The sequence below is a fragment of the Microplitis mediator genome, chromosome 8 (genome assembly GCF_029852145.1).
Source record: "Microplitis mediator isolate UGA2020A chromosome 8, iyMicMedi2.1, whole genome shotgun sequence".
In the NCBI taxonomy this organism is placed as follows: domain Eukaryota; kingdom Metazoa; phylum Arthropoda; class Insecta; order Hymenoptera; family Braconidae; genus Microplitis; species Microplitis mediator.
This window is the reverse complement of record NC_079976.1, coordinates 3,510,662-3,532,407: the sequence shown is the minus strand read 5'-3', so window position 1 is coordinate 3,532,407 and position 21,746 is coordinate 3,510,662. Positions and strand designations below refer to the sequence as shown.

Here is a 21,746-nt window from a genome sequence, read left to right as displayed (position 1 = left end):
ATTTCCAGAGAATTTAACTTGCGATAATTCTATTTTTTTTTTCAACTCCGAGTGCTGGGTCTATATTTTCTATGGGATTTCTATGGGATTTCTCTGGAATTTCCAGAGAATTCAACTTGCGATAATTCTATTTTTTTTAAAACTTCGAGTGCTAGGTCTATATTTTCTATGGGATTTCTCTGGAATTTCCAGAGAATTTAACTTGCGATAATTCTATTTTTTTTTCAACTCTGAGTGCTGGGTCTATATTTTCTATGGGATTTCTCTGGGATTTCCAGAGAATTTAACTTGCGATAATTCTATTTTTTTACAATTCCGAGTGCTGGGTCTATATTTTCTATGGGATTTCTATGGGATTTCTCTGGGATTTCCAGAGAATTTAACTTGCGATAATTCTATTTTTTTTTACAACTCCGAGTGCTGGGTCTGTATTTTCTATGGGATTTCTATGGGATTTCTCTGGGATTTCCAGACAATTTAACTGGCGATTTCTGAGACTCTTTCAATCGAAAGTAACCGATAATACCGGAGGAAAAAAAATATTAGAGTCCTAGATTGAGCAATTTTCATCGAAAAAAAAATTTCTCACCAAATATGAGCTCTTAATTCCAATGCTAAGTACTTGCCATCAGATTTCAAAGATTTCCCATTTAAAATACACGTAAATTAAATTACTTTTTTTTTTAACTTTCTAATACTCAGCTGCGTTTCATGATATCAAGGCGGTTTTGGTCGCAAATTGTAGGGCATTTGGTGTTCTTCAAAAGTGCCCATAGTTACTTAGCTGTAATTCCAGCTGTTTCACTTGTGTCCGTTGCGGAACTCATTTTTCCTATGAAATTGACCTTTATTGGCTCGCAGAACATAAACCAATGAAAGTACATCAAAAATGTTGATTGAAATTTTATAGGAAATTTTATTCCCTCCGAAAAAAGTCCTACGAGTCAAGTCGCTAAAGTGCGAGTTATAATCATTTTAATAATTTGAAAAATATAATATAAAAAAAAAATTATAATTAATATTTTTATTAATTAATTTTTATTTAAAATAACAATTCGAGTATTTTTGATCGTTTAAAAAAAATACTCGTTCAGAAAATTGAAAACTCTACACGAGCATTTTTTTTTAAATTTTAAATTTTTTTTTTTTCTAAAGTCATAAGCTTTTTCATTTTTAAAATGGCGGGTGTCGGCTAACTTCACGGTCATCCCTTCCCGCGGTGAAATAGCATGGAGTCTAATGGCAGGAGGGGGTAAAGATAAAATATCCCACGATCTGGCTGCACTGGTTCAAAACTAGTTGGTAGTTGGTCAGTTGGTGTTGTAATAGCGTGCTGTGCAGTTTGTGTTTATTTCAATTATATATATAATTTATTATTGATATATATTTATACATTATGTTGTAAATAATTAATGGATAACTTGGTAATTTGTTGTAAATAATTTAAAGTGAATTTAAATATTTAAATGTAAAAATATATATACATATATATTTATAATTTTTATGGTTAACGAGTTTGCAGGTTAGTTTTTTTATTTATTTTCATAAATTTTGGTAGTGTTTATATATTTAAATATATATATTTATTGGTTATGTTTTTTACAGAATTATATTTTGACAATAAAAATAATATTTATTTAAAATGACTACGAGAAATAACGGACGAGCTGTCGGAGATGGTTTGGAGGAACTGGGAATACCTGGACAAGTTTACTTGAGAGATTCGTTGACAAGTTGCACGGATCCTTTGAAAGCTATTGAAGAGTTTCAGTTAGAAAATGGAGTTCTGTTACCGTCTCTGAGACCCATGCTTCCTTTACTAGACCTCCATGGTGTTCGGAGGCTGGATTTTCACGCGTCAGTTCTTGAGGAATTGAGAGAGAAACTGGTGAAGCGGATCAACGAAATCGGCGCGGAAAGAAGTGATAAAGGTGGAAGTCCTGGTGATAAAAGACTGAAAGATATGCTGTCTAAAAGTTTCTCGGCGATAAGAGTTCCGGCGTTGCGGCCTGTGGTGATGAGTATCCTCAGAAATACGCCGCATATTGACGACAAATATTTACGGGTACTGGTGAGAGAAAAGGAGTTGTATAATAGTGCGGAAACGGAAGTTAAAAGACAAATTTGGAAAGACAATCAGAGTCTTTTTGGTGATGAAGTGTCACCGCTGTTCAGTAAATATATTATCGAGAAAGAACAAGTGTTATTTGATCACGGTAATTTGAATTCGTTGTTTTTTTCCCCGTCACCAAAAGTCAGGAGACAGGGAGAAGTTGTACAGAAGCTGGCGCACATGATTGGTACGAGTGTTAAACTTTACGATATGGTATTGCAATTTTTGAGGACGCTATTTTTAAGAACTAAAAATATTCATTATTGTACACTGCGTGCTGAGCTTCTGATGGCTCTCCATGATCTAGAGGTCCAGGAAATTATTTCCGTTGATCCTTGTCATAAATTTACGTGGTGTTTAGATGCATGTATTAGAGAAAAGAACGTTGATATTAAACGTTCGCGAGAGCTTCAAGGTTTTTTGGACAGTATAAAGGTAAATAATAAAATATATTAGTATAAAATAAAATAGTATATAGGGTAAGAGCACCAGTAGCCAGCCACCTCATGTTAAATTATATCTATATATATTTTGAGCCAATGTTAAAGTATATGACTGGCTGGCTATTGGTGCTCTTACCCTAACTATAATAATAGTAAATTGTTTAATTATTAACTAATTAATAAATTAATTACAGAGAGGCCAGGAACAAGTGCTAGGGGATCTCAGTATGACACTCTGCGATCCTTATGCTGTAAATTTTCTTGCAAGCAGCGCAATAAAAATAGCACTCCATTTAATAAACGGAGAATCTCTCCCCCGAGATAATGCCGTTCTGGTTCTGCTTCTGAGAATGCTGGCACTGGGACTATCAGCGTGGCAAATGATCGACTCTCAAGACTTCAAAGAGCCCAAGCTAGACAGCCAAGTAGTCACGAAATTTCTGCCCGCGCTGATGTCGCTGATGGTCGACGACCAGATAAGACAATTAAATTGCAAATTACCGCCAGATGAACGAGAAAGCGCGATAGCTATCATAGAACACTCGGGTCCACCTCCAGATGCATGTCAAGCCTACGCGCAATTGTCCGGAGTGGCCGCGGTTCTTTCTATGTACTACACCCTCCATGTCGGAGGAGCGACTGGGGGTTTCGGATTGGCCGTTGCCAGCGGCGCCGGAGGTGTCGGTGGGCTCGGTGCTGGCGCCGGTAAATCAAGAAGTGATTCCCGAGGACTCATGAGAGTTCTTTCAACTCTTCCAAACTGCCAAGGACAACGTGCCTTTGAAGATCCTTTTCTTCATACACTCGTTTCTTTACTTATTCTCAATATGGCTGACGAATTTTCCAATGAATCATTTTGTACTGTAATTTTTGACGAATTTTTCCTAGCCGGATTAGGCAGAGACAATGTTACGAGGCATTTACTTAAATTACTTTGGTATATTTATCCAAAATTACCCGCTGCCAGGTTGCATTCTTTAATGAAAGGACTTCAGCCCACTAGTCAGGTAATTAATGATAGAAAAATTTATTTTTAATTTAAATTCTTAAGGATATTTTCAAAAGCGCGGGAGGTTTTAATATTTTGAAATTTATTTTTAGCACAATGAAGCTGTACACACTTTGTATGAGGCTCTCAGAGAGAAAATCGGTAACAGAGCAATGGAAGAAGCTACAATGGGCCAAGATACAATGGGAATGGATTGTTCTTCATCACCACTTGGAGTATCAGTGCCTACATAAATAATTATGTCTAAAGAACCCAATTAATTGTAAATTTATCTATCATGTAAAAAAATTTTTTTAATAAAAAATATATATAAACAAATTACTATCGCATACAATATATCAGATAACCTGTTTTCGGATGATATTTTATTTTTTTAATCATATAAAATATTTATATTTATTTTCATTTGGTTCAAATATAGTAAATTATTCAAAATTATCTGTAGTAACTCATATATTTATTAATTAGCTGCCTTTTTTAAGGTAAAAGAATGAAGGTAAAATAAAATAATAGGAATATATTAATAGTAATAATTTAAAAATAATTATATTTTTATTTAAGAGACGGAGATCTCGTATAAAAAATCAGTCACGATCATCGACTATTTCACCTAAAATCAATCAAGATTCATCGCCACTGAAAAGCAAAAGTTTTCAGTTGGTTAAGCAACGACATGTTCATAAAAATGTTCCGCAAATAAATAAATATGAAGCGCTGGAAGAAGGATCTTTGAATTATAGAGAGTTTTTAGAATCTTTAGAGTCATTTTTTGATGTCAAAAAACCACTGAGGTCATTAGAGAGTTTATTTAGAACGTACTTAGACTCGGAAGAATCATCTTCAGAGACTACGGAAAGCGAAAAGAGTTCCGAGTTTCATGAAATAAATGCGTACCCACATTTCAGGCCAATAAATTGTCAAAATGTCATACAGGTTGTTTTTCTATTCATTAGTTTTTATTATTTCATATATTTTTTATTTTTTTTTATAATTGTTTAGAGTTATCAAGTGACTGGAGAATATAATTTTAATCAATTTGATGATTTATCAGTAAATTCTACTGAAGAAAGAGATAATTTAGAAATGGCTGAAGATGATAGTGATGGGAAAGAAGAACATTTTGATATTGAACGTGAAACTTTTGTATCTTCTGTGACTTCACGTGATATTATGGACGAAGAAGGGCAACGGAGTGAAAATTTCAGGGAAGAAAGACCAGAAGAGAGAGAACTTAAAGATGAAGAATTAAATGTCACGGAAGAAGTACAAAAAGATGATAATTTTAAAGGAGATAAAAATGAAGAAGTTGATGTTGGGGTAAATGGAGAAGAAATGTATAATATTGATAATGAAAATATTGAAGAGAGGAAAGAAGAAATGGTGCAGAAAAATTCACAGCCTAGTAAAAAATCGTTTTCTTCATTAGGAGGTAGTAAAAATGAAAATATTGAAGAAAGGAAAGAAGAAATGGTGCAGAAAAATTCGCAGCCTAGTAAAAAATCATTTTCTTCATTAGAAGGTAGTAAAAATGAAAACACTGAAGAGAAGAAAGAAGAAATTGTAAAAAAAGATTCACAGTCCAGTAGAAAATCTCTTTCTTCTTCTGGAGTAAGCAAAAAAGAGTCTAATAAATCTAAAGAAGAAAATTTTAAGTCAATCAAAGAAGAAATTACATCAGATAAAGAAGATATCAGGTCTGTCAGAGAAGATCTGAAGTCAGTTAAAGAAGAAATTAAGTCAATTAAAGAGGAAAATATATCACGTGATCTTCTCGGAGATGGTATTGGATTTCGTCATTTTAGTTTTGATAAATTTATGATATTTATGGAAATTATTTTTTCAGATACACAAATAGATGACTTGATGGCGATGATGGACACTGCGATGATTGATAAAATGACAGAGGCTTATAAACAGTTGTCTATTTTGCAAGAAGAAATTGATGAGCTTCAAAATGAACTTGAAGAATTACGACGCGTAGGACACGTGACATAATGTCTCAAAGTTATCAATTAGTTGAATCATAATTATGATATATTGATCTATTTTAACAGAAAGAAGATTTGACGGACATCGAAAAAAATACTTTAGAAAAAAAGAGTCGAGATGTCATTAACAAGACAGAAGAACTTGATATTTTGACTAAAAAAATTCAAGATATTCTCGGTATCCAAGATCCTACTTCTATTGATGGTTACGTCCAGGCGCTGGGATTAATTACTCAATCCGATGAACCCAAAGCCGAAGTATTTTATTTGATTTAAGTACAATAATAATTTTTCTTTTTTATTGTTAGTTAATTAATATTTTAATATACGATAGGAAGAAGAAACAGATAAAGTTAATGCATGGAAAAACTGGGAAGCAATTTCTCAAGAAGACTGTTTTGATTTACCGCAGGAAGAATATCCTGAAGATCGGTAATTAATTTTTCTATTTATCCAAACAAAATAATATAAAAAAATTTTTATTTTTAATAGATTGCCTAGAGTGATAGTTTGCGGGAAAACTGAAGAAAGAATCCCCAGGATTATTGTTGCTGACAGTAAAAAAAAAATAAATACAGACGTTAAATATCTAGAAAATATTGCCGAGAAATTTTCAGATGCTTTGAATGTCCAAGAAAAACTTGCTCGTGAAAATGCTCAGTTAGAAGGCGGCAAGTAAGTCATCAATTATTATTTAACTAATAAAAAAAAAAAGTTGAATTACAAACAGTTGATAGTCGTGATTAATTATAAATTATTAGTGTTGACGTTGACGTTATCTTCAGTTTGAATATTTATTTATTTATTTAGGTATAAATTAGAACAGGCCCTGCTAGAAAAAGACGACACAGTTGAAGATCTGCAGCGTACAGTATGCAATCTCCAAGCAGAGATGCGTATGGTGATAAAGAAGAATACTGAGTTGAGTCTTCAAGTAGCGTCTTTGAATGAACAGGTTATTAATTACAGTTGTCCTGGATCCTTTCAAAACTCTCCAAGATCCGCTAATTATCGCACTAGTCCGCGTTACGATAACTCTAATTACTGTCCAGGCAGTCTGACTGAACGTAAGTCCACGGATTATTTTAGTACGTAATTAATTATTGCAATAAATAATCGCAAGAGTTTAATCATTTCATAGGCTCGCGATTGGGCGGCGGTGGATCAGGACATGACATCTGCAGTCAACTTGGATGCTGTCGTCCAGTGATACCTCCCGTTTCCATGACTGAACTTAAATTCAATCGCGGAGTCTGTCCTGCTGAAATAGGAAGCAAACTGTTCGATCGCGACACTAATACTAAGCAATTGGTATTTTATTTATCATAAATATATTTAAATTAAATAAATAAATTGATTGATTAAAATGTCAATTATTTTAGGAACAACAAATTGGGGAAGTAGAACAAAATGTTCAAACAATGAGGAAAGAATTAGCAAATGTAACGCGCGAAACACTTCAATTAGAGCAGCAGAGAAAATTACTCAAGTGCACAGCACCCTGTGCTCCATGTCCTTGTCCCAATCAAAGTGATCTTCGTGGCACGCCGTCAGATCGGGGTGTTTTAAATTCTATGCCTCAAGATTTGACGTTTGCTAAAATGGTTTGCGATTATTTTTTTTATTTATTGTCATTTAATTTAAATAATTAATTGATCAATTAATTTTATAGCAGCAGTTTCCGACGACTGGTATCCCTTCATGTACTGGAGTTTGTACACAGGCTCCGATGGGTGGTAGTAATTGTCCATTGCAACAACTACGGGATTTACGAGAACAGTATGCGCGGCTGAAGGAAGACTACAATAATAAATTACGTGAAGTCTCGTATTTGAGAAGCGACGCTGAAAAAATGAAACAGGAGACACGTGATGCTAAAGATGAAAAAGAAAAAATAGAGAATCAGTTGATAGATTTGCAGGAGCGATTAAAGTGTTTTGAATCTGACAGGAATAGATTCGCTGGAAGTAAAGAACAGGTGATGGAACAAGAACAGACGTTAATTGTTGCCAGGCAGCGATACAGAGAAGCGCAAGATGAGCTAGAGGAATTAAGATCTTTGATTCAGGACCAAGCTAATCAGTTGGAAGACTATAGGAATAAATATTTGCATGCTCAGGAACAGGTTGAAGATCAGAGAAGACAACTGGAGTTGATGGAGATGGACAACGCTCGTATGAATGAAAATGTTACTCTTGAAATCGGACGAGTCAAGGTATGGAAATTATTTTTATTATCAATATTATTTTACTAGCGACATTAATTTTGGTTATAAACAGAATCAGTTCCAAGAAAAATTGTTAGAATTAGCACCGCTTCCTGATATACTCAAACAAACACAATTAAAACTTCAAGAATGCCAGCAAATGCGTTTGCTTGCTGAAAGAAATTGCGAAGAATTATCACGTGAACTAATGAATTGTAAAGACAAAATAGGAGCGATGACAAGTCAGTCGGAGATGTTGAGAAGCGAAAATGTTCTTCTTAAAGTAATTAAAATTTTTTAAATAAAAATATTTGAGCCTTCATTGATAATTAAAATACTTTAAATCAGGGATCGGATCAGCTAGAAGATCTAGAGAATAGAAATCGCGAGCTGAAGAATGAAAACGAACGATTAAAAAATGCATGTGCGAGATCCGAAGAACGTGAGAGTGAGTACAAGCAGAGAATTGATGAAAAAATGCACGAGATAGCTCAGCTGTCATCGATGTTGGAACAAGTGAGAGAAGATTCAGCCAGACAGGTGGCAAGGACAAAGGACAGATGTGAAACTGTACGGCGGAATATGCAAGCACAGATTGGCGACTTGGAAAAACAACTTGCCCAGTGCAGGGCAACTGCCAAAGCTGCTCAGAGAGACAGAGATGAGGTTTCATTGCTTTTAATAAAAATATTTTACGTCACTAATTCCTGAAGGACTTATATTTTAAAACCAATAGGGCGTATAAAAATATAAGACCTGTTGGAATCAGTAAAGTTCTTGATTAAAATAATTAACTTGATGATTTGTAGATAAGACAAAAGATGCAGGGCCAGATAAATCACCTGAGTGAAGCTTTCGAACAAGCGCAGGGCCGCGTTCGAACTCTTCAAGGGCAAGTTAATTATTTAAATACTTCTTACAGTAATGTCTTCAATGTCGGAACTCGCGCAGAAACTCCGATCACTTCAATGCCTCTAGAGACGAGCCAAAATATCTACGACAGCTGTAACTGTAATTACTGAACTATAAAAAAAAATAGATCCATAAATAAAAATATTTTTGAGATTAATTTTTAATATAATAAATTTCACATACTTTTGTTGTTGTCTTATTTTAAATATTATTATCTAAAAGTATTGAAGATAAAAAAAACTTTATAGATTTATGATAAATTCATTTTATACATAACATAAAGAAAATTCTTAAACTTGGAAACCATTTATAAAAAAGAAAGGAAAATAATATAGAAAATTGCATTTCTTGAATGCAACCAACAGATTTCACAGTCTACGGTGGTCTATTGTTTTTTCATATTATATTATATTATATATATTTATTTTTTTTTAAAATCATGAGCAGAAAGTAGACTTAATTATATGTACGTAGAAACTTAATTAAGCTCTTATTATTTTTTTTTAATTGATAGTTTAGTTTTCAACTGAACGCAGAATATTAAGCATTTCACGCATCGCATCGGACTTGGAGTAGAGTTTCGTTATTTCAGAGCGAATTTTTTCCAACTCTGACTCCATTTCTGACGCTATTCCGATGCGTTTTTCACACGATGGGCAGCATCTGATAAAATAAAACAGAATCTCGTAAAAAAAATTATTCAAAATATTTATTTATCTACCAAAAAATTTATACTTTTGACAGGATGAATTTGCTTGCTTTTGGCATGAAGTAGACGAAGGTATTGAGTTGAATCGCATGCTTGGATGTGACTGGGCAGTTGTTACAGTCTCGGGAATAAAACTAGACTCAAAACTTGTAGTATGTGAATTTCCACAACTCTTTAGGAATTCCATTATTGTCCGAACTGTTTTCCCCTTGTCACGAAGTTTTTTAACCTTCAACAAAAAAAATTAAATAAATAAATAAAACATTTGTAGAACAAAATAAAAACGTTAATAAATAAAAAAAATTTAAGTACCTCAGGAGTTTCAAGTTTTCCAGGATGAATAAAAGTTTCGCTTTTTGGAAAATTAGTACAGAATGGATTGACATTACGAGGGCTTTTAAAATCTTGATAGAAAGAGTTGTCTTGATTATGACAAGCTGCAGGTGAATGATGACATGACTTGCAGTCACGTTGATAAGTATCATCAGTCTCGCTGTAACTGCACCGGCGTGAGGAGTGTCTACAAGGATCATCAATTCTTGGATTGCTTTTAGTGAAAGTACGAGAGTCGATATGGCCATGCGGTGACGAAGGGCGAGAAGATTCACGGCCAATAATTTTCCTTGTCAGGTCAAACAAACTGTGCATGTTATCTTCCATCATGTCATCGTCTTTATTAAACCCAGAGTCTCCAATATTTATTTCACCTTTATGGAGGCAGCAGTACGTTTTATCTAATGAATGACTCGAGTGATTATTGCATGAAGAACTGTGGCTACGTTTTTTGTACTTTAGTCCCCGTTGATTACTCGAACAACACGGGCTTTCTTCATTATCATTAACAGGTGACGGAGTGCGAGTAAGCATTGATCTTAATTTAGAAATACCAGCACGCATTGATGATGGTGTCTTAGATTTTTTGATTGATGGAGAGAAGAAATTGACACCATTTTTATCAGACATTTTCGACCAGGCATGCTCGCAACTATTAATCCCCTCTGTCTCCTCGTCAAGTTCTTCAGCGCTTGAAAAAGGACTGACCTGAAAAAAAAATAATTTACTAAATAATCGACAGTTGCTTAGACAATTAGCATCTGAAATAAATCATACCTCTTTTCCATAAATATTAAGAGTTCCGTTAGCTTCAGAAATTCTAACTTCAACATTACCAAGCAAGTAAGGGCCGCAGTGACGCAGCTTTCCTTTCATCTTAGCCGATTCCTCTGGCGGAACAGCGGTCTGGATGAGACAGCTTCGCTGCTTAGTGACTTCATCCTCATGCCAAATGATACACTTGACATCATCGTCTTCAGTCTCCCCGTCAATAAGCTGCTGGGTACTTTTCTCCTGACCGGTAGCGTCAAGTCCACTCTGTTTACCAGCAGACTCATGAGATGCGCCAGAGGATTTGACAGGAGCATCTGTGTCAGAATGCGAATTGAATTTCTTGTGTGCATCATTGATAGTGATAAAGGGAATTTTAAATGGTTGGGGTCCGCTATCAGATGTTCCAAACGATTCCGAGGCTTTGCGTTTTCTACTATTGTTATCCTTGGTTATCAACGGACTGATTGGGTCTTTCGACTGACCTTGATCCTCACTGGCGTTCGGATTCGGCTTTCCTGGAGTCATACGTGCCAGTGTTTGAATAATACGCGTTGTTGTGAGCATAGCACGTGAGGTTGCTGGTGGTGTTGCTGTTGCTGCTGGTGTAGCTGCCGTTGTCGTGCTGGTTGGTTTATTCTGGAGAGTTGTATCGATTTCAGAATTTATCATACTGACATCGGAGTTGAGCAAGTGATCGATATTAGGCGGCTTCAAGGAAACTACTGGACTGTATTCACTATCTGTCCACTGATCAATCGAACTCATGGTCGATCCTGCAGTAGCAGTGGATGCATTGTTACTCGGTGGGATTAAATTAACTCTAGTACTTGAGTGTATCATTTTCTTTGGTTGATCTTCAGTTTGAATTGCTACCGTTTTAACTTCTTTTGCTTTCTGCTGATCCAGTAGCTGTCGTTGTTCTTGTATTTGCTGTCGTTGTTCTTGTATTTGCTGTTGTTGCGCTTGGATTTGTTCTTGTTGTCCCTGTATCTGCTGCTGTTGTCCTTGGATTTTAAGCTGCTGCTCTTGTATTTTGAGTTGTTGCTCTTGAATTTTTTGCTGTTGTTCCTGCATTTGCTGTTGCTGCTGCTGCAGCGATCGTAGTTGCTGCTGCTGAATCTCTTGCTGATACTCCAAGGCCTTTCTTAAACTGTTAGCCTCTTTGGTCAACTCAGCGGTCTCCCTCACAACTCTCTGGTATTCCTGTCCCATTTTAGCGCAGTCAGAATTCTTTTGCTGAAGCTGGTACATCAATTCTCTCACGGTATTCTCATACTCCTGTTTAGCCGACAACTCCTCAGCCATCACCTCGTCAATTTCTTGTTCTTCAGTAACCTGAGAGATTATCGGCAAAACATTGACAGGCTTAACATTGACAGTAACATTAACAGTTACTTCACTTTCTTCTTTCTCTACATGATTCTCATTCAAACTGATCATCTCACTTTCATTATTTTCATAATCATTCCTAGCAAATTCTTCACTGGTCAAAGTTTGAACACTCAAAATTGCTACCGGGTTTTTCTCAATCAAATTTTCCGGCTGATCTATTTCTTCTTCATCTTCTTGATAAATTTTCGCATCTTCTTTTTCATTACCACTGGAATGATCAATCACTCCGTTTACTTTATCAACCAGTTTATTTGAATTAACATTTTTTGCATTTTCTTCATCATCATCACCATCATCATCATCATCGTCCTCAACTTCAATCTCCATTTTTGCGTCTTCCTTATCCTGTCCATTATTTTTAACATCTACTGCAATATTATTCCCATTTTCTGTTACAAGATTTTTTACGTCAACTTCAACGATACTCAGAGGGTCTTCAACGACAGCATTTTTAAGCGCGAACTCGGAATAATTTTTTAAAAGTCTACACTGAGGATTCAGTCGTAAATTATCCGTACCTTCATCAATATCTGCAAGGAATCACAAAAATTACAATCAAATTTAATATTTTATCATAATAAAAAATCTTAGAACGTTACCTTTATCATTCTCCACTCGCTTGCAATCAACATTTACTTTCTCAATAGATCTACGCTGAGCAGACAGTCGTCTCTGCTCCTGTCCATCCTGGATGTACTGCTTAACTTTACTCGTCACATGATTATAACTCCTGCGACCTACCGAATTTCTACGCGAATTACAAATAAGACTTATTTCAGGATGTCCTGATAATTCTTCAAAATGCGTAGGCAGCGCCTGTCTTTTATTATTTTTCTCAGTTCTTTTCCTCGGACTCAACTCCTCCATAGACGCGCTACGTTTTTTACAATTTTTGTCCAACCCAGCGCTAGGTCTAATTACAAAATCATCTGACGATCTTTCAAATTTATCCGCTTCATATTCATCTTCAGACCTGTCATACCTCTTGTATTTTTCAAGCTCCTCATCATCGTCTTCCTCGTCTTCATCATCTTCATCTTCATCATCATCTTCCTCATCATCCTCATCATCGTCTTCATCATCATCTTCCTCTGAATCACTGTGGTACCGTCTTCTATTATCTTGATAATATCTCGCCCTTTTTGCTTCATTCATACGCAAGTCTAAAAAAATAATGATAACAATAATTAATTATTAATTAATTATAAATAATTAGAGATAAAATTAAATAATAAAATAAATTTACCATCATTATCATCTTCACGATTATTACGATAATACTGTCGATCATTTTCATCATCAGATGAAACTTCATAAACACTCTTATCATCTCCATTACTTGCGATATCTGTTGCTAAATCATCATCAACCTGGGTTGTCTTCAGGTCATCCGGCTTAGCAGAAGACACTGTACTAGTGGTTACACTCATATAAGACGGCATAGTTTCGTCTTCCAGCAACGATGGTTCTGTTGCTGCATTGACACTCAAGTCCGGCTTCTGTTCCTGGACATCTTGGTCATCAGTTGTACTGACACTTTCAACCTTCTCACCAGCATTATTTACAGCAACATCCACTGGTACTTCAATATCAGCCATTCTTATCAATTAATCATCAATAAGCATAAAAAATGATATATATTTACTATCTATATGGAAATATATTAATTAATGAAAATATTTTTATCAACTAGAAGCCGCCATACACAAAACTGTTTGTACATCGCTAAGCACTACGACAACAATGTCTACGTGCTTCAATTCCCGGCCAAACCGGGTTCTTTTTTACCCTAGTTTAGCTCTTGTTTTATATTTATTTCGAAATCAAAACTATGGATTTTTTATTATGTAATTTATACATCAGATAGTTAATTACTTTTTAATTATTATTTTTTTGATATTCAGTATCTTTGATGCGCGAAAAAAAAAAACACACGTGTGATATGGGTGTTAAACTGCAAATACATTGCTATCGTGTATCCGCGTTATATATTATAGATAACTGAAGAAAATGAAGAATTAAATTCCTAATGGCATCGATAAAGTAGATGGGAATTCAACAACGCCATTTTGGTTTGTAGATAACTGTCAGATCATTTCCTTCATTACTATCAGCGATTTGTTAATAATTCAAAAATGGCGCGCATAATTTAAAAATTTTTATAAGAAACGAAAACAAAAATATTAGGATGTAAATGCGACAAAAAAATTGATGATAAAAATAGCAGACACCAGGAATTTTTTGGGTTTTATCAACAGCAATTTAAAAATTTGTATCCAAAGATTTGAAAAAAATCATTCGTATGAATTTTTAAAAATTTATTACTATGAATTTTAATGAGTGTGAATGTAGCAGACATGAGATAATTTATAAATTTGAATTAAATAAATAAATGAATTAAAATAATGAAATTTAAAAAAATGCGCGGACGGATTTTGCATTTATCTATATATGCATTTTTAAATTTTTACTCCACTTACATTTTATTCATTTATTCTAAAATTTAAAAAATCAACAATTTTCTGTTACATTCACACTCATAGATTTTGTTGATTTAAAAATAAAAAAATTATCAATTTTCTACTGATTTGTCATAAAAAAAAATTTTTTTAATTTCAAAAAGTTTAAATTTTTTAAAATAAATAATAATTAAAATAAAATGATACGGACGTTAGCCGACGTCTAATAATTTTTGGATTTTTTTTAAGCGAGAAATTGTAAAAAAAAAATATTTCAAAAAATTGCACTTATAATATTTTAAATTTTCTACATGTGCATATTTTTAGTTTTTTTATTTTCTTCAAATTTAATTGTTCAAAAATATCAAAAAATTTTTAATTGTCTGCTAACTTCAGAATCGTAAAATAAAGACAATTATTTATTATCTTATAAAAATTTTCCATTATGACTGCAAAAGAAAAATATAATGAATTATAGTAAATAATCAGACGTCAAAAAACTCACGATAAATATTTTTGTTTTTATTTACTACAATAATATAAGTAAATAATAATTACCGCAAGTGCGCTTAATAATTTAAAGAAATGATTTAAATATTTACCAGCAGACTGCGCTCTCGTCACTACGCGCACACGATTTCTATATCTAATAAAATGTATATGATATATATACTTTTACATATACGTCTATGCATACATTCGTACATCGTATTTCGTGAATCGTGGTTTCATCAATATATTTAAAGAAATAATAAAGTTTATTCATTTACAAGCTGAATATTAATTAACAATTAAAATTACAAGTGTGTGATAATAGTAAATTGTGTAATATATATTTTCGTTGATAATTGTGATGTTTTGTAAAAGTAATATCAAGGTTTGTTGTTGATAAAATATTTTACTATGTTATATTATGTATAGTGGTATATTACGACGTTATAATACAAGCAATTCCAATATTGTCGTACGTCAATTCAATTGTCATTAATTTAACAATATAAATATACAATCGATAAATATAAATCTAAACTAATTGTTTTATTAAAATTTTTAAATTTTAAAATACTATGAATATTTTTTAAAACGTAGTGCGTGCTGGAAAACTTCTAGAAGTTTTCTACGTCGCAAGAACGTTTTCTACATCAGGGCTAAAAAAAATAAATATGATGATTGTAAAATAATGAAACTTGAGGTTTAAATTTAGTTTAATTTAATAATTGACTTTATTAATTGATAAATATGAAATTTTTTATAGAATGCCAATACAGGCACCACAGTGGACTGAATTTCTCACTTGTCCAGTTTGCTGTCACGATTTTGATTCAACAGCTCGTGGACCAATATCACTAGGATGTGGACACACTATTTGTCGTACTTGCCTCGCTAATTTACATCGCAAGCAGTGCCCGTTTGATCAAGTATGTAAATTATTTAAATTAATCCAAGACTGAGATAAAACGTCAATATTTATTAACTAATGATAATTATATTAATTATTTTAGAATAATATTAACACGGAAATAGAAATATTACCACTAAATGAAGCGTTATTACAATTAGTTGGTATTACGACTCCAAATGACAATTACGTTCATCATACGTTAGTACAACCCGAAAATCATGGCGACTATTTGATTGCTAAAAAATGTATCGAAGAGTTAGCTCTCTATTTAAAACCATGTCAAGCAATACCAGCAAATGGTATAGGTAATTAAAATTAATTATATTGTTTTGCTACTGATTAATTAATATTGATAGTAATTTTACTTAATAATAAATTTGCTTGATAGGCATGGGCCTGGTGTCTCGACCAATGCAACGAAAACTCGTGACGTTGGTCGGCTGTCAGTTGGTAGAACCAGAAGGACGAGCGCGTGCTGTGAGAGCGGCACGAAGTCTAGGCGAGCGTTCAGTTACTGAATTAATTCTCCAGCATCAGAATTCACAGCAGCTGAGTGCCAACTTGTGGGCAGCTGTTAGGGCTCGTGGCTGTCAATTCCTTGGTCCAGCGATGCAGGAAGAAGTACTAAAGTTAGTGCTACTTGCTTTGGAAGATGGGTCTGCAATGTCGCGTAAAGTGCTGGTGATGTTTGTGGTCCAGCGACTGGAGCCGCATTTCCCTCAGGCTTCCAAGACAAGCATTGGACACGTGGTTCAACTTCTGTACCGCGCCAGCTGTTTCAAAGTATCAAAACGTGAAGGAGATTCTTCATTGATGCAGTTGAAAGAAGAGTTCAGGACTTACGAGGCGCTGAGACGTGAACACGATGCACAGATTGTTCAAATAGCGACTGAAGCAGGTTTAAGAATAGCTCCAGATCAGTGGTCTGCTTTGTTGTACGGCGACACCGGTCACAAATCACACATGCAGAGTATAATAGACAAACTACAAACTCCTCAATCGTTTGCTCAAAGTGTCCAAGAGCTGATGATTGCTCTACAGCGTACTCCAGATCCCGGACAGCTGAGTAGTTTAAGGCCGCAACTGGAACTACTTGCTGGCATTGATCCCAATCCTGAAATCGAGTATCCCAATTGGGCGACAACACGCGCAGCTCTGGAAGCTGTAAAGACTGTAGTCACGGCACTCGTTGAATACATTCAGAAACACGGAAATCGTAAATCTCAAGAGAATATTCACAGTACTGGTCCAGGACAATTGAAATATAAAATCAGTATGTGCCGTGATTTAACTCTACGTGGTTCGTGTCCACGTGCTACTAATTGTACATTTGCTCACAGTGATTTAGAACTAGACAAATATCGTTCGAAGCATCGTAAGCTTAGCATGCGTTCCAGTATACCCTCATCAGGTAGTCCAGACCATAAAATAACCATCGAAAAACCAGCTGTAATTTCACCAATTCAAATTCAACAAAAATCATTTACACCCCACACTGATTCGAATTATCAATCTAAAATAAATGACAGTCACTGTGAAAATTTTTATAACGTAGGTTCTGTTAATTCGGTAAATTGTTTACAACATCCATTAATTAATAACGAAAATTATATGAACAATATGGGTAATTACGTACTACCAAATTCACAGTGTCAGCAAGTAACAGATAAAAATATTGATCTTCAATGCCCGCATTACATTGTACAACCACCTATTGATTATTCTAATGTCAATGCACACATGTGGGATACACTACAAGTACCTACTTCAGGTCTTAATGGTCATCAGAACAATAACAATAATAATAACAACAACAACAAAAAACAAAAATCAGTTGCTAAAACTCTGGCGCTATTATTGCAACGGAGAATGGAAATAATAAATCAGTTGGAAAATATAATTGGCAAGCCCACGAATCAACAGCAATTAAAAATAAATTATGATCCACAAGATACATTACCGCCTACTTATTCCACGTGGACGAACGCTGCGCCTCTATCACAAATGACACCCCAACAAATAAACTACGGAAATAATTTTCATCGGTCTGACTCAATATTATTTGACGATGAATTCATTCCATTTGACGCCTCTGCTGCTAATAAATACGGGCCGATCTCCAGGATATCCAAGTCAATATTGAGGCCCGCTAATGGTACGCAACACAATCCCATGTACGGTGAGAATGTTAATCCTGCAATACAAAATATAAGACCAATTTCTACTGCTAATTCTGTTGGGCCCTGGTACTACACTCAGCGTAAGTATTTAATTAATAATACATTACATTAATCAATTTATTACTACTTTAATTATTGATATATTTGTAATTTAGCTTACGGAACTGTGGGAACAAATACTGGATTACAGACAATACAAAATTCAAATTTGGGCGAAACTTACGTTACTTTGGAGCCTTGTAACAAATTATCAGAACCGTCACCTCATGTTCAATTAACACGACAAGAGAACGTGTCTAAAGAGTAATTAAAATTTTATTATTTTTAATTCATATATATTTATAAGTGTAATTATTTATTTAAATATTTATATTTTTTTTAGTCTTATTTTGGAGTCTCAAAAAGTTAAGCAGCAGCTGAAGCATTTGGAGAAAAAAATAAATGACTTGAAGGTATTTATTAAATTAACTTTTTTTTTTTAATTATTTATATTGATATTGACTAATAATAATTATTGAATAATAATAATAATACAGTTAGCGACTCAAGGAGCAGCATTTAATGAGGGCGAAAGACTGACACAAGAACTTCATATAATTGAAGCTGGCATCAGGGAGAAAGAAAAGGATGTTCGTAATTGGGACTCTTATTGCAATGTAACTGGTGTGCAACCAGTGGATTATGTATCCGATCAAACAATCACTCAATCTATAAATAATCCCGTCAAAGACGTAAGTTATTATTGTATTGATTACTAATAAGTATTAATTTATTCATTATTTAAATCTTATTAATAATTAAATGTAAGCAGGAAGACTCTTACGAAGCAGAAATAGCCAATGACATACGTGAGCTAGAAATGCGATGGGATTACGAGCTACAAGAACAAGAAAAACGTTGGTCTAATGAAGAGGATAACGTCAAACAGTTATAGCTTACATTGAAGTAAGTAAAAAAAAACCAAAAAACGTATCAAAGCTTTGAAGAAAATAATAAACAATAATTTTAAACCAACTCTTACTCAGACAGGTGAGTTAAAAAAGATTTATCAGCAGACTTTATTGCTTTTAACCCCGTGAATTATTTAAAAGTACTTATTAGATACCAGTTTTAAAAAAAATAAATAAAAAAGAAAAAAAAAATGGTAACAAACAATGTGATATTAATTACAGCTTTGTTTAAACGACTGTAAGCTTCATCAATATGTGACAGGGTGAAAAAGCTTGTAGTTGTATGGACGTGCAAAATGCACACATATATAACAATATATATAATTAATTGAAATATGTTTTAAAAACGATTGAACGTATAAAAAATGTTTGTTAAAATTTAACAGAAAAAATACTGAAAATATCGACTAGTGTTTCATAAACATTACGACTAGTAGATTAATTATTTGTATATTTATATATTTGCATATTTGAACAAAACATTATATATCATGTCATTATAAAACTTGAGACAAATGTTTTTATTATATTAATTGCTATCTTTATTATTAAATATATATACATATAAATATATGTAAAGGTAAAACTGTACTTGTTTATGGCCAAAAAAAAATTAATTTGGCCAGTACCTCACAGTTTTGATGTTAACTATCGTCTTAAAATTTTTCTTTAAGATTTTATTGTTTTCTTTGTTTATTTTAATGTTGAATAAATTAAGTAATATATTGATTGATAATTATTATTATTATTATTATGAATTATTAAATATTTACGTTTTAATAACGTTATTTATTTAAATCGTTACGAGTTTTGCAATAATACTTCGTTTTATTATTATTTTTAAAAAATGATACGAAGTCGCTTGTATCTACGATATGATTGTTCCAGTTTTAGTGGAAATTGTACATGGCCTTAGTAAGAAAAATTTTACTATAACGTTTCCCGGTCCATTAATTAATGTTATTGTTTTTACTTTATTTAATTATCATTATTATTTTATTGATCTATTGTTCGTTGAGTTTTGTTTTTTTTTATTAAATTAGAGTACAAGTCTGTTTTAGAATATTGTAATTAAATATTCATTAATAAATTTATTATAAAATTGATGTATGAAAATTGGCTGACTAATTATTAAATATTTGAAATATATATGATGTAATTGTAATTAGCAATACAAAGTAAAGGGATGAAAAAATATTACGGGCTGTGTATGAAGGAAGTTACAAGTGCAAAGGTAAAAAATTTGCCGTAGCTTCGTATTAATTGCATGTCAAACATGTCTCTAGTTATATAAGGACTTCACATATTTACCCATATTGATGGTATTTATTTTATTTTTTATTATACAACAGTTATAACAAATTATTTTGAACCCACAATTAGAAAAAATTAAAAATATATATTGAGCTCATACTTAACAGTACTGGAAATTGTATCACTATTTATATGAGTCGTTAAAAAAATGATCACTGCGGTTTTACGTCTACTACAAGTTTTAAAAATGATATTAAGTAATTAAATTTACTACGAAATTTGTATAAATAGAAATAATGCCAAGTTAATTGTAAAAGAAAATTGTTTCAACGAATGTGCCTACTCTTTTTATATAAATTCTCACTGTAATTATCTTAATTATTAAAAACTCGGGTTAATAAGTACTTATTTAATTTGTTTTTTTTTTTATTTTATTATTTTAAATTTTATTTAAGTTGATTGTTTTTCAAATTATTGATTATATTTCTTAAATACATTGTCATAAATTATGAGTATGTAGAGTGTGGAATGATTCGTTAGAATGACGATATTATGGGCCAACGTTGAAAATATATTTCCATGGTGATATTGCACACTGTTTTACAATGTCAATAAATAATGAATTTATGTATTTTTCAAATAAAATATACTTTCTAATGAAAGTGTAATATATTTGTATTATCAATAAATAATAATTTAATTTAAATATATGTAATCGATAACTATAAATAATTTTCATTTTTAGTTTTTTTAGATTTTAACTTTATGATCGTAATATATGTATGTATATATATAATATACAAAACTAGTGTACGTGTTGGTTAGTATTTTCATCGTGAATTATGTTAGTTAACTGTAATATTCTTAATTGTTCTGAAGAAATATTTTTTTTCATGTGTTTTCAGACAATGCTGTAATAATTGGAACGTGAATCATTTCAACGTTATTTTTCATCATGAAAAAAATACATAATTTATATTAATGATAAAAATATATAATTATTATCTACTACATTATTTATAAAGTAATTCAATTTATAAGAAGAAATATTTAAATTCATTTGAAGAAAAATTTTATTTTTAATTCAGAGAATTATTGTCATCTTTATAAATAAATATATATATATTATATATATTTTATATTCATTTCTAATATCCACCTTTTACAGCTATAATAAATATGTTAAGAATTATGAGTGTCAATGTAGCAGACATGAGACTAATTATAAATTTTAAATAAATAAATTAATTATTTAAAATAGTGAAATTTAGAAAAACGCGCGAACTGATTTTTAAATACGAATTTTTTAATTCCGTTCTCTACTGAAATTTTATTTAAAAATTGACAATTGTCAGCCACATTCACACTCATTTAAATGAGTGTGAATGTAGCAGACAGATAAATTTAAAATCATTAATTAATAGAGTAAATAATTGATAAAATCAATTTTAAAAAAATGCGCATATAAATAATTTTGAAATTAATAAATGCATTTTTATAAATATTTTTTAAAATTATTTACTCTATTTATAATTTCAAACTTGTCTGATATCTGTCACATTCACACTCATTTAAAAATTTTATAAATAGCCGCCAAATTTTTTCAAATCACAGAATCCAAA

At 32.4% G+C, this 21,746-nt stretch overlaps 4 protein-coding genes across 7 annotated transcripts; 3 read left to right on the top strand and 1 right to left on the bottom strand.

Annotated features, from left to right (window-relative positions):
- Window positions 1–1,307: 1,307 nt before the first annotated feature.
- Window positions 1,308–3,880, top strand: LOC130672646 (negative elongation factor B). The gene is made up of 4 exons (XM_057477298.1): window positions 1,308–1,522; window positions 1,606–2,548; window positions 2,751–3,563; window positions 3,658–3,880. Exons 2-4 carry the CDS (start codon window positions 1,643–1,645, stop codon window positions 3,796–3,798), a joined length of 1,860 nt encoding a protein of 619 aa, XP_057333281.1. The 5' UTR covers window positions 1,308–1,522; window positions 1,606–1,642; the 3' UTR covers window positions 3,799–3,880.
- Window positions 3,881–3,998: 118 nt separating this feature from the next.
- Window positions 3,999–8,831, top strand: LOC130672645 (early endosome antigen 1). Of its 2 annotated transcripts, none has more exons than XM_057477297.1 (14): window positions 3,999–4,061; window positions 4,127–4,498; window positions 4,565–5,345; window positions 5,409–5,542; window positions 5,620–5,811; window positions 5,888–5,985; window positions 6,046–6,228; window positions 6,364–6,620; window positions 6,695–6,864; window positions 6,936–7,157; window positions 7,229–7,768; window positions 7,833–8,042; window positions 8,108–8,425; window positions 8,569–8,831. In XM_057477297.1, exons 1-14 carry the CDS (start codon window positions 4,056–4,058, stop codon window positions 8,779–8,781), a joined length of 3,696 nt encoding a protein of 1,231 aa, XP_057333280.1. In that variant the 5' UTR covers window positions 3,999–4,055; the 3' UTR covers window positions 8,782–8,831. The 2 variants fall into 2 exon arrangements, with proteins under 2 accessions (XP_057333280.1, XP_057333279.1); XM_057477296.1 differs by having other exon boundaries at window positions 4,000–4,061; window positions 7,226–7,768.
- Window positions 8,832–8,912: 81 nt separating this feature from the next.
- Window positions 8,913–13,875, bottom strand: LOC130672644 (uncharacterized). Of its 2 annotated transcripts, XM_057477295.1 has the most exons (7): window positions 13,126–13,875; window positions 12,479–13,042; window positions 10,970–12,409; window positions 10,491–10,801; window positions 9,693–10,421; window positions 9,407–9,609; window positions 8,913–9,334 (listed from the first exon to the last, which is right to left on the bottom strand). In XM_057477295.1, exons 1-7 carry the CDS (start codon window positions 13,475–13,477, stop codon window positions 9,187–9,189), a joined length of 3,747 nt encoding a protein of 1,248 aa, XP_057333278.1. In that variant the 5' UTR covers window positions 13,478–13,875; the 3' UTR covers window positions 8,913–9,186. The 2 variants fall into 2 exon arrangements, with proteins under 2 accessions (XP_057333278.1, XP_057333277.1); XM_057477294.1 differs by having other exon boundaries at window positions 10,491–12,409; window positions 13,126–13,874.
- Window positions 13,876–15,018: 1,143 nt separating this feature from the next.
- On the top strand, window positions 15,019–20,844 carry LOC130673647 (roquin-1). 2 transcript variants are annotated; one of them, XM_057478754.1, is made up of 8 exons: window positions 15,019–15,215; window positions 15,594–15,756; window positions 15,841–16,045; window positions 16,129–18,000; window positions 18,076–18,223; window positions 18,303–18,372; window positions 18,457–18,651; window positions 18,729–20,844. In XM_057478754.1, exons 2-8 carry the CDS (start codon window positions 15,595–15,597, stop codon window positions 18,852–18,854), a joined length of 2,778 nt encoding a protein of 925 aa, XP_057334737.1. In that variant the 5' UTR covers window positions 15,019–15,215; window position 15,594; the 3' UTR covers window positions 18,855–20,844. The 2 variants fall into 2 exon arrangements, with proteins under 2 accessions (XP_057334737.1, XP_057334738.1); XM_057478755.1 differs by having other exon boundaries at window positions 15,020–15,215; window positions 18,732–20,843.
- Window positions 20,845–21,746: the final 902 nt, after the last annotated feature.

Coding starts and splice junctions, on each gene's coding strand:
- LOC130672646 (XM_057477298.1), top strand. CDS start 1,643: ATGACTACGAGAAATAACGGACGAGCTGTCGGAGATGGTTTGGAGGAA. Junction 2,549..2,750: donor GTTTTTTGGACAGTATAAAG/GTAAATAATAAA, acceptor AATTAATTACAG/AGAGGCCAGGAACAAGTGCT. Junction 3,564..3,657: donor GACTTCAGCCCACTAGTCAG/GTAATTAATGAT, acceptor ATTTATTTTTAG/CACAATGAAGCTGTACACAC.
- LOC130672645 (XM_057477296.1), top strand. Junction 5,986..6,045: donor GAAGAATATCCTGAAGATCG/GTAATTAATTTT, acceptor TATTTTTAATAG/ATTGCCTAGAGTGATAGTTT. Junction 8,426..8,568: donor CTCAGAGAGACAGAGATGAG/GTTTCATTGCTT, acceptor GATGATTTGTAG/ATAAGACAAAAGATGCAGGG.
- LOC130672644 (XM_057477294.1), bottom strand. CDS start 13,477: ATGGCTGATATTGAAGTACCAGTGGATGTTGCTGTAAATAATGCTGGT. Junction 10,422..10,490: donor TTAATATTTATGGAAAAGAG/GTATGATTTATT, acceptor TTTTTTTTTCAG/GTCAGTCCTTTTTCAAGCGC. Junction 9,610..9,692: donor GAAAACTTGAAACTCCTGAG/GTACTTAAATTT, acceptor TTTTTGTTGAAG/GTTAAAAAACTTCGTGACAA.
- LOC130673647 (XM_057478754.1), top strand. CDS start 15,595: ATGCCAATACAGGCACCACAGTGGACTGAATTTCTCACTTGTCCAGTT. Junction 18,001..18,075: donor GCCCTGGTACTACACTCAGC/GTAAGTATTTAA, acceptor TTTGTAATTTAG/CTTACGGAACTGTGGGAACA. Junction 18,224..18,302: donor CAAGAGAACGTGTCTAAAGA/GTAATTAAAATT, acceptor TATTTTTTTTAG/TCTTATTTTGGAGTCTCAAA.